This window comes from Myxocyprinus asiaticus, chromosome 9, assembly GCF_019703515.2.
Source record: "Myxocyprinus asiaticus isolate MX2 ecotype Aquarium Trade chromosome 9, UBuf_Myxa_2, whole genome shotgun sequence".
NCBI classification, from domain to species: domain Eukaryota; kingdom Metazoa; phylum Chordata; class Actinopteri; order Cypriniformes; family Catostomidae; genus Myxocyprinus; species Myxocyprinus asiaticus.
The window spans coordinates 16,966,258-16,978,569 of record NC_059352.1 but is presented as its reverse complement, the minus strand read 5'-3'; the positions used below and the strand labels follow the sequence as shown (position 1 = coordinate 16,978,569).

Here is a 12,312-nt window from a genome sequence, read left to right as displayed (position 1 = left end):
ATTTATTTATTTTCTCGTTGTAGGATATGAGATTGACAACAACAAGAGAATTAAAAAAATATGGGGAAATGTTCAAAAGTATGCAAGTTGATAGTAAGAAAGGAAAGTAATATACTTGCCTTTATTTGACAGGTCAGACAGGCAGCCTACAGAATGCCTATGTTGATGTGAAAAGTAGTGAGCAAAACGAATGATAACCAAACAAATAATAATAATAAATAAAATAAAAAACACACTTAAACAAATGTATTACGTAGATAATAAATATTAGTTATTAAATAGTTAATTTGTTAATTAATTGTCTAATTTATTCAAACATTAAAAATCATTCTCTCGTGCCAAGTGGCAGAATTGAGCATATGTAGTGAAGCTGCAACCATTCTCACCTCCATTCAGAGGAGCGCAATTTACCGTGCTGCAGTGCAGCCCTCCATCGCTATTACGACAGAGGGGTTGCACGACTCCTCTATGCTCTCCTCCATTCCGTCTCGGATGTGGATGTCATGCCACCGGATTTTCTCCATTTATCAGCTGTTTGCATTCCTGTGACAAGCGCGCCAGGGTTATTTTAAGGGTAGGAGATCCCTCTCGTCGGCGACATTACAGGTAAGATTTATCTGAACAGATTTAGTCGTTCATCCGCCCTAATGTGATTAGCACTGATATGATTTCCTCACTAATTTACAAGCGCCGTTACGTGCCGTTTGTTTGTTATTACTGCACGATTGAGCCAATGCAATTAAATAAACACTTCCAAATTAATTTATTAGCAACCCGATCCTCCTGTTTGACTTGAAAGCGACGCTTTCAGAACTAATAGAATTATGGCTCTGCATTGCAATTGTGTTTTCTGTGGATGTGACATATGGCGACAATAGGCCAAAGGGGCTTTCGGTAGCTGTACAGGCGAATGAAGCTTGAAACACTGGAAATGATGAGTGCGGTAGTTTTCATGGCCCTTAATGGCTATTGACTATTTGCCAAGGGTTTGAACGGCTAAATGCGTTGAATAGCAAACGGTGCATCTTGTCAGCTGTGCGACCTGTCTGGAATAGAGTAACAGTGGACTAGGAATCACCACACACTGGCCTGCTGTGTGTAGAATATAGCCCTACCAGATATCACCGGGGGGAAGTCGTATGCACAAGGCGTTTTCACGGGGCTCATAGCCTACTGTATTTCTCAGGGCTGCGCATGTTCTTTTCTCCATAGCCAATGGAGGGGTGTATGGTGCACGTGAATGGTTTAGTTAAGCATCGCAATATGTTGTGATCATCAAATCGCTCCAGAATTGTGTCTTGCTTGTGTTATAGGCTGGAGAACACATTGGCACTCAGTTATTCTTATTTTTTTTTTTTTATTTTGTCACATCATTCTTTTAAATATTAAAATGTCAATATAACACTGTGCCAGAGTTTAGGACAAATACACCCATACACACACTGTATACTGTGAATACACAGATGGGAACGCGCTTTGCCTTTAATGTGCTGTTTTGATTGGACAGGAGAGAGAGAGAGAGAGAGAGAGAGAGAGAGAGAGAGAGAGAGAGAGAGCGCGCGCGCTTATCCTATTCGACTCATCAGATCTACATTTAATATCTACTGTACTGCGGTTGTGAACTTGTAAATGTCCAATATGCTTAGCATAACTTTGATGACTTCTATTGGTGAGTTCGTCCTCTATTGAAACGTTGTTCACTCTTTATATTATTGTTCATGTTACTGCGTATTTACATTAAGGAAGAGTAATACACAACATAACAAACGTGGACTCTTCTAAACAAATTCATAAGTAGTCTTTTTCTTTTTCTTTTTTTTTCTTTTTTTTTTTTTTTTGTATAGCCTTACAATCTTATGATGTTTAACTAACAAGCCGTTGACAATTTTTTTTTCTTCCGATAAACATCTGGGAGTAGTAAAACCTGGAATACTTCATGAAATGTAGTCCTTCTTGGAAGCCCTATTGTGGACGTTTTAAGGGAAACACAGTACTGGAATAAGCCAATGATCACCAGTTTGATTTTTGGTAGTTTGAGAAGCATTAATCTTCATAGTGTTATGAAGCTTTGTCAAAAAAACTAAAAAAAAAAAAAAAAAAAAAAAAAAAAAAGATTTTGCAGTGAAATAAATATAGCAGAAAAGATTAAGTACTTTCTACATTTAATAATTTATTTTATGAACTTGAAAATATTAAGTAAATTCTACATTAAAATATGTAAAAATTAATGCTCTAGTTTATAAGTTATATTTTTTACAATGTATCATCGAGTATTAATCCTAAAGTATAAAATCTTGCCATATTTATTGTCTAATTTGAGTAAATTTCACTGGTAAATAAAATAAGTAAATTTTACTTAACTTTTCAAAAGCTTTATACCATTCAGATTTACTTAGAAAAACTGTTTGCCAAAACCTGCAAAATAAAAATTAAGTAAATCTTACTAGTCATTTTTTTCAGTGCAGTATGCTGCAAAATGCTTAAATTGTGCCATATCTTGCCATCAGTTTACCTTTTTTTCCACTGAAGTGGAAAAACAACAGTCACACATAAATGGTGGTTTTGGAATAGACTACTAAAGAAGTGTTTGTTTTATTGTTAAAGGAAACGCAAATCAGCTCTGTTATAGAGCGCAACATTTCGGGAAGTAAAAATGGATTTTCAACGATAATTTATAAACCTTTAAAGACAGACCTACCATGAGCTCCGAGTTTGTTCATTGATGGTTGCCTTTGTTGAAGCCATCAGTCTGCGTTATTTCAACTTTATTGTTTAAAAATCATGTTTAATGGTGGAATATCTGGTGAACAACTACACAACACATGGTCCAGCAAAGACAGGTCCACCAGTCAGAGAACCGTGGCCAACAGAGCCCACCAAATTAGTCTAGCAGCAACCGCCCACTTCCATGACAAACTGTTTCCCTACACCCTCAAACTACATATAGATTTGTATATATTGGAATATTTTTCAGTAAACTTTTTTGTTGTTGTTGTTATTAAAAGTTTTTATTGATTCCATATAACATATAATATACATATATATATATATATATATATATATATATATATATATATATATATATATATATATAAAACAGAATATTTGGAATCACATTATATTATTTACAACCCTTCCTCCCGAACATTAACCACCCCACCCCACCACCCAACACAAACAGATACCCCAGTTGTCAAATACAATTGACAAAGACACACAAACAAACAATAAAACAGAAGAAAATATTTAGAAGTACATTTAAAAAAAGTATGTTAAAAAACAAAAAAGCTACAACATACACATTTAAAACAACACGTCTCCCTCCACTGCCCCTCCCCGAGAGCCCTCCAAAAAGGCCAAATAGCTGCCCCACATCCTGATGAACATATCGATGTTGCCTAGCCTTCTATATGGCAACTCTTCCCAAGCTGCCACCCTGCCCATCTCCTCGCACCACTCACGAAACGAGGGGGCTTCAGCAGACTTCCATCCTCTAAGAATAACCTGTCTGCCCACCATAACACCGGCCAGGATCCAATTCTTCATGTACTTATCTCCTACATCAAAATACAGAGCCTGGGGCAAAAGGAGATCCGAGTACCCAACACATCAGCCATAAAATTCTGGACCCTCAACCAGAACTCCTGTATCTTATGACACCCTCAAAAAACATGGGTGGTGTCTCCATCTTCTAAATGGCATCGCCAGCAGGTGGGTGTGTCCATAAGACCAAGCCTATACAATTTAGAAGGGGTCCAATAAAATCTATGTAGAATCTTAATTTGCATAAGGCGCACCCTTGCATCTCTAGATGCAGACTTGACGTTTTTAAGAATCCTAGCCCACACTCCCTCCTCCAAAAACAAATTTAAATCTTCCTCCCATAATCTTTTGAGGGAATTTAAATCTCCGTCCCCCAGACTATGAATTAGCAGGGAGTAATACACTGATGCCTCATGACCTTTTCCAAAAGCAGTAATCACCACTCCTAGAGTATCTGCCGCACTAGGGGGGTGTGTGCCACTCCCAAAATAGTGCAGAGTAGGTGGTGCAGCTGTAAATACTTATAAAATTGAGATCTGGGAATCCCAAAATTTTGAACCAAATTTTCAAAAGGTCTCAATACTCCACTCTCATATAGGTCACCGAGTGTATTAACCCCACTCACAATCCAATCTGACCAATAGAAAGGGGACTTACTAATGCATAGTTTAGGGTTCTGCCATATGCTCGAGGCTACGTTTAAATAAATATCCAAATTAAACACTCTGGACACTTTTGTCCATTTCTAGTGTAAATGCAAAATAACGGGGTGTGACTTAACTTCTCCAATTAATTTGATCGAAAGGCTATGCAGAGGCGAGATAGGGGCAAGAGATTCTTTTTCAATACAAAACCAGGGAGGGGCTCTCTCAGGTGGAAGCGACCAATGAGCCAAATGTCTGAGAGCGAATGCATAATAATAAAACAAAATCTTGGGTAGGCCTAACCCACCTTTGTCAACTGGCCTATGTAACTTATTGAAATTTAACCTGGCACGCTTACCATTCCAAATGAAGAACTTCGCTATGCTATCAAATTGCTTGAAATAAGAGAGGGGGACATCTATAGGGAGAGATTGTAACAGGTAGTTGAATTTTGGAATACAATTAATTTTAATTACATTAACCTTCCCAATCATCGATAAGTGTAATGAAGCCCACCTTTCCACATCATTCGAAAACCTTTTTATTAAGGGATCAAAATTAACTATGACTAAATCAGACAAATTTGCAGGAAATAAAATTCCCAAATACTTAATGCCCTGTTTGGGCCACTGGAAGGCGCCCGGCTGGAAGGCCGTTACTGGACAGTACGCTGTCAAAGCCAAAGCTTCGGATTTAGACCAATTGACTTTGTATCCTGAGAACTTGGAAAAGGAATCAATAATTCTGTGGAGGCAAGGCATAGATCTAGTAGGGTCGGAGACGAATAATAAAATATCATCTGCGTAAAGCAGAAGCTTATACACCACACCTCCCGCAATCACCCCTGGAAAATCATCCTCCTTTCTTTTCGCAGCTGCTAATGGTTCCAGGGCAAGACAGAACAATAATGGGGAAAGAGGGCAACCCTGCCGAGTGCCCCTATTCAGAGTAAAATAATCTGAAATTAATCCATTTGTTTGTACCGCTGCTACAGGGTGTTTTGTAAAGTAACTTAATCCAACCAATAAATGTACTCCCGAACCCATACATTTCCAAAATCTTAAAAAGATAATCCCATTCTACCATATCAAACACCTGTTCAGCGTCAAGTGAGATGGCAGCGACCGGAGATTGATCATTCGCTACTGACCACATGATATTGATGAGACTTCTGGTGTTATCAGAAGAGCTGCAGCCCCGAATAAACCCCACCTGATCTATATGTATAAGTGATGTCATAACCTTACTTAATTGGTTAGCCAAAATGTTTGACACATTTTTTACATCTAGTTGGATCAGGGAGATTGGACAGCAACTTTTACTCTCGCTTGGATCTTTGTCCTTTTTAAGAATCAGACTGATCTGGGCTTGTGTCATGGTTGGAGGAAGCTTTCCATTCTTTGATGATTCAGTATAAACTTCTAACAAAATTGGAGCCAGTTCTGTAGCACAGGATCTAAAAAATTCTGCGGCAAAACCATCTGGACCAGGAGCCTTGCCAGTAGGTAGGGACTTAATTACCTCATCAAGCTCCTCCAAGGTTATCTCAGAATCAAGAGAGTTTTTTTGCTCAGTCTTCAGTTTAGGAAGATCTAATGGTTCCACAAAGTTTCTAATATCTTCATCAGTAGACGAAGACGTGGAACTATAAAGATCAGGATAGAATTCTTTAAAGGCATTATTAATAACAATGGCTGAAGTAAAAATTTCACCACCAGCAGATTTCACTGAGGGAATGGTAGAAAAAGACTCTCTCTGCTTTATATATCTAGCCAAAAGCTTCCCTGCTTTGTCCCCCGACTCAAAGTATGACTGTCTTGCCCTGAATAACCAAAACTCCACTTTCTGTGACAAAATAGTATTATATCTATATTTCAATCGGGTCAATTCTCCGAGGCCATCAGATGACATACGTCGTTTCAGCTCTGCCTCTGCACTGTTAATATTTCCTTCCAACTCCACGAGTTCTCGTGCTTTGGATTTTTTGGTGAATGAGGCATACTGTATGATCCGACCCCTAAGAACCGCCTTAAGTGCCTCCCAAGCCACGCCCACAGAGGATACAGAGGACCAGCTGGTCTCCATATAAACACTGATTTCAGTCTTTAACATTTGTTGGAAATCAGGATTTTGCAAAAGGGACACATTAAGGCGCCAACTATATGATTTCTTTTTCTCTAAATGTGGCAACACCTCTAAACTCACCAGGACATGATCCGAGACTAAGATATTTCCAATTGAGCAATCATCATCAGATGAAATGAAGGATTTGGATATATATAAAAAAAATCTATTCTAGAATAAATCATATGGACTGATGAAAAAAATTGGTAGTCTCTACCAGATGGGTTCAAAAGTCTTCAAATATATGTAAGTCCAAGATTTTTACACATCCTGTGAAGCGTCAATGTTGCTCTAGGGGGTTTACACACTTTTGCTTCACTATGATCAAGGACTGAGTCCATCAAAAGATTAAAGTCTCCTCCTAAAATTATATCATGAGGGATGCCAGCGGCTTGCAACATCCCTTCAAGATCTATAAAAAAGCCCTGATCATCAGCGTTAGGTGCGTATATATTAGCCAAAATCAGTCTTTGCCCCTGAATTTCTGCTAAAACAATAATGACTCTTCCTAATTTATCATTAAACTGTTTGAGAAATTTTAATTGTAAATGTTTATTTACCAATATAATGACTCCCTTGCTCTTACTTGAACCACAACTAAATAAAACATGTCCACCCCATATCTTCCCAAATTTTTCAGTTTCCTGTGGGGAAAGATGTGTTTCTTGAAGAAACACTATATCATTTTTCTTACATTTAAGAAGAGAAATAACCTTCCTTTTTTTCATGGGGTGCCCCAACCCATCCACACTCCATGTGGAGAGGGACAATCTGCCCATACCAACATTTGACATCCCGACATATAAAAAAAAAAATAGATTGTATGTCTAAAACAAAACTATAAAGACCACATTCCAACACCTGTGCAACAATCAAACCCCGAACTTCCCCCCAATCCAAACAAACAGAAAAAAGAAAAACATGCACACTAACCTCGCGCACGACATTGCCAACTGGCGTCCATCCTTCCAAACCCAAACAGTCCACGCACACCCACGAGAGCCCTTGCAACAACCCCACCATTGGATTGCTCAAGTCCAGTGCCTCCACACAAATTTTGTGAGACAGAATTACACAACAGAAAATAATCTATAAAACAAACTCCTGCCAATAGGTGGGACAAACACAAAGATGTGCAGATTCATCCACATAACTGTTCAGAAGGTGTGTTCCTCCACAAAACAAACTCCAGCCGCTAGGCGGAACCAGCACAAAAAGAAACAAAAAAGGTGCCCAGTTTCCTTGGACAGTCAAATGAATGTTCAGTGAGTCAGGCCCACTCAGCTGCCACATAAATGCAAAAAAATCACTCCAATGTTTTGCAAGAAATATTCCATAGAACACACTCCAACTAATAGGAGGCACAAGCACAAAAAACATGCAGATTCATCCACAAACTGTCCCGAAGGAATGTTACTCCACAAAACACACTCCAGCCGCTAGGCGGAACCAGCACAAAAAGAAACAAAGAAGGCGCTCAGTTTTCTCGGACAGTCAAGCGAACATCCAGCGAGTCAGGCCCACCCGGCTGCACAGAGAGCACCATACAACGACCCGCCCACTCCACCGACCCCACGAAGGACATCGCCCGCTGTGGGCATGCAAACATCCCGCGGCCATCTCTAGTATCCACTCCCAACACGGCCGGGAACATCAGTGCAAAAGCGACCCCCCGCAAAGTCTGGGATCAAGAAAACAGCATGGCTCCTCCAAGAAAACCTACCCCCCGCCCCGTGCAACATGAGATCTCCATCGGACGATCTCAGAAACCTGGCCAGAACCGATCGGGGCCCGTCTCCCCCAGCACGCCGGACCCCCAGCTCACGGCCCGCCACGCCAAGCAGACCCAGGAAGAGCCCACCCAGGAACCCCACCACATCTCGGCCCTCCCCGTCCCCAGGAACTCCAACAACTCGGACAACGCCCCGCCGGTCATGACTCTCAATGTCCTCCAACTCCTCTCAAACCGCACAAAGTCCATCCCGGTCACCAGTGGACCAGCAGCCAACCCCCTCCCCCCCCCAATGACCCCAGACAATCGACCTGCCCCCAACCATCCCAGCAAACCTTGCCTCCATGGCAGTGATAGATTGACACACCACAGCAAGACCCCCTGATGACCCCAGACAATCGACCTGCCCCCCAACCATCCCAGCGAACCTCGCCTCCATGGCAGCGCTCGATCAACACCACAGCAAGACCCCCCAAGTCAGCAAGACCCCTGCCAGCACTACCGACACGCCCAACAGCCGACGCTGAATCCCCTCCACCACACTGCCCAAACCGAGTCCCCGGACCGCGGCCCCAGCCCGAGCACGCAAGTGTCCCCCAACATCTCCAGAGCCCGAGGATCCCGAACTCCTCAACATACTGTCCTCCCAGAACAGTCAAGAATCAGAGTGTATCGAATCTCACTGGTCCATGACATAAAAAGTATTAAAACTAGCAAAGTGCACAGAGCTCGCCATTCACACATCCGACCCCCGCATGGTGCTATTGATTACATCATTCACAATGCTTCATGTGATTGTAGTTTGTACCCTTGTGAAAGTACACTTGTACCTTTGTCTTTTTGTCTGATTTTCAAATATTGTTGTGATTCACCTCGGAGCTGGTTGGTTTGGTTCATGGCTTAGAACTCTTTTATGAATGATTTTTTGAAAAGACTGTGGAAAAAATGAATTGGAAAAATACTTGAAGAACACAAAAAAATGGGCGGGAACTGTTGCAATTTATGGGCTGAATAATTTTTCTTTCTTTTTGTGTTAGAGTTAACACCAGCACTGGGATTTTGAAAACATTCTCATTATTAATACAGCACACAGTAAGCTCCACCCTGCTGGAGGCTGAGGGTTGCCATTAAGTATGACAGGTGCATATACAGATAGAACAACTGCAGACTAAATTTATAAAAGGAGCTACTGATTACAGTTAAACTTGAGAAAAATGTGAGAACCCATAGGGGACAACTACCATGCCTGGTCTGTATGACATAATTTAAGTCATAAAGTGTATTTATGCATTAAAAGGCACATTTGTAATTGTTCTACTCACAATGTCCTAATATAACTTTCAGACTAACTTTGTCAAATTAGCTTTAATAAGATTTAACTTATAACTTTAACTAAGTTTCAACATAGTTGCAAGAAGCTACTTATGTTTGTGCTTGTTATATAGAGATCGTAAAAAATATTTGAGGCTTTTGCCTCTGGGGTTTTATTTATGAAATAAGCCAATATTTCCATCCCCTCAAGGGGCCATTGTGCTTGGGGCTGGATGTTCAGTTTCACTAGTGTTGATGATATCGTCAACTAAGGAATCGAGGAGAGATCTCAAGGGAGAGATGGGGTGAAAGCTGTGACAGTCAGTGGAATTACCTGATGCAGAGGAAAGCCCTTAGCATCGGTTGTCAATATAGGATAGACCATTTTTGTTCTGTATCAGAGTGACCACTGATTTTCCCAAATTGTCTTAATTTGACTGGAACATATCTCCATTACTGGCACAATCAAAATTAGACAAAAAGATTTGCTGTGTCTGGATACATCGTCACATGAACATTTTCAAATGTTAAACAAAGGCAAAATATTTACTAAAGTACAGATCGCTAAGATAAGACTGGCTGTCCCTTGAAATATGTTTTTGCAACTGTAAGAATGTGTTCTGCAACTGTAAAATTATTGCTTTTCAAAAACCCCATGAAAACAAAAATGTCTCACCCCCAACTTTCTGTTTTAATAGGAAGTACATAAACACAGGAAGGAAATCTGTGCTAGTCAAGCCATTTCATGAGATCTTTAAATGAATGCATTACACCTGACATGACTAATGTTTGTCCTCAACAGATGGAGAGAGATCTCCATTAGCCCCATCAACTACTTTCAGTCGCATCAAGATTGAGCAAATCAGTGGCATTGACCTTTAGGAGCAGTGATGGCAACTTGCAGTACCTTTCACTCTAATTGGATAGAGTAAGTATATCCTCTATCCATGAAGTATTGCAATTAATTACTGCAGTTTTCTCCATTATTATTTTTAGATGAAGGGAAATCACACGGAAGCTAATTAGAAAAGAATTAACAGTGATTCATTATGTGAATGAATGAATTGAATGATGTTTGCAACATAATCCTTACTATTAGTGTGTATATGTTTCTGCCTGTATTTAGCTTGTAGCATGCGTTCCCTACGTAAGACTGTGCTGTTAGCTCTGGTAGCATCAGTGGTGCTGGTTTTGGCTGTACTACACTCCTGGCCCACTCGGGTCTACAGCACTGTGGATGTCAGGTACAGACCAGGCCCTGGAGCTGAACGGCTGCTGGAGGAGAGGCTTCCGGAGCCGGATCCGAGTGCAAGCACCATCCCTTATCATGTGAGGGAGAGTGTGGCCAGGTCAGTTAGCCATCACAAGATGACAGAGGATTTGTTATGAGATATTAGTTTTCAAACACTATCTATACTGTGAAACACAAATGAGGTGTTAGGTAGAATATCCAAGTTACTCTTGTCCATAGAACAAAAGTGAGTGGTCATTTATACTTCAAGCTCCAAAAAGGATATAAAAGCACCACAAAAGTAGCCAATACGACTTGTGTGCTATATTCCATGTCTTCTGAAGTCATACAATAGCTTTTGCGTGAGGAATAGACCAGCATTTATGTCATTATTCTCTGATAATCTTCCACTCCTCTGTAGCTCTCAAATCTCATTCACACTTGCGTTCAATTCAAAACTAGTTCTTTTAGATTTGTCGTGCCAGGTTTGACATCATTGATTTTCATATACCGCGACCGATCCCGATGCAGCAAGTTTGAAAAATGCGACTGCACATGGGATTTGAGAGGTACAGCAGAGGGAAGATTATCAATGAGCGACGACTTAAATGCTGGTCTGTTCCTTGGAATAGCTTAGAATAGCACACAAGTAATATGGACTAATTTTATGCTGCTTTTTAGGAGCTTGGCAGGATACATCACATCCATTTTCCTTGTATGAAAAAGCAGAGGCTCTGACATTCTGGCTAAGATCTTATTTTGTGTTTCATGGAAGAAAGAAAATAATACTGCATCTGAATGACATGGGGGTGAATAAATTATTCCAAAAATGTACATTCTGGGAAAACTATTCTTTTAAACATCAGAAAATAGCATGGAATAAGAAGAAGGAAAAAAAAAAAATAAAAATAAAAAAAAAAAAATATATATATATATATATATATATATATATATATATATATATATATATATATATACATATACATATATACATTTTTCTTCAGGTGAGAAATTCAGTGACAGACTGATCATTTGATAACCCTCTTCCTTTTCTGCAAGGCTCCTAGCTCGTAATGGGTGTGTGTGTGAAGGAGAGAGTAGAGGGGTCAACTTGCCCTTTGCCCAACTGTTGTTCCCTCGAGTGTCTGCCCACCCCCTGCACACTGCCTTTCAGGCCTCCCAGCTCCATGAGATGAAGAGACGGCGCGCCAAAGAGTACCAGAGCTTCCAAATGAGGTGCATTTACTCATTTAATACTTGTGTTTCACATAATACAATAATGATAGAGGCGAGTCTATCATCATTGATAGACAGGGGACAGTGGAGATTGGTATATTTTGGCTCATTTAATGAAAAAAATATCAACGTGCAGAAATGCATGTTATATCAGGATTGGGCAAAAAAGTGCTAAATTAAAGTGGTAAAGTAATTAAGATATTTTGGTGAAAATTAAATATATATTAATTCAATACAAAGTTCTATAGCTACTATGATTCTATTTTTGTGAATGATTTACACAACATGCTTTTTTAAAATAAATGTTATTAAAACTACACTTGCTGCAGTTTTCAAAGAATTTCTTTGAATTTTAATTATACGTCTTTAAATTCGAATTTAGGCCCTATGATTTCCGCAATGAAAAATTACACGGAATCATGGGATTCATTAATAAAAATGTCGGCCTACGCCTACCTATAAAATGCGGAATGTCGCAGAATTTGACATAT

General features: G+C 39.8%; 1 protein-coding gene across 2 annotated transcripts in view; it reads left to right on the top strand.

Moving 5' to 3' along the window:
• Positions 1-442: 442 nt before the first annotated feature.
• LOC127446676 (beta-1,4 N-acetylgalactosaminyltransferase 1-like) overlaps positions 443-12,312 on the top strand; it is a 43,222-nt gene continuing 31,352 nt past the window's right edge. For both annotated transcript variants that reach the window (XM_051707804.1, XM_051707805.1), the window contains exons 1-4: positions 443-606; positions 10,157-10,282; positions 10,481-10,703; positions 11,645-11,821. In XM_051707804.1, coding sequence (XP_051563764.1) covers positions 10,489-10,703; positions 11,645-11,821 — 392 coding nt within the window. In that variant the 5' untranslated portion in view covers positions 443-606; positions 10,157-10,282; positions 10,481-10,488. The remainder of the gene's footprint in view (positions 607-10,156; positions 10,283-10,480; positions 10,704-11,644; positions 11,822-12,312) is intronic.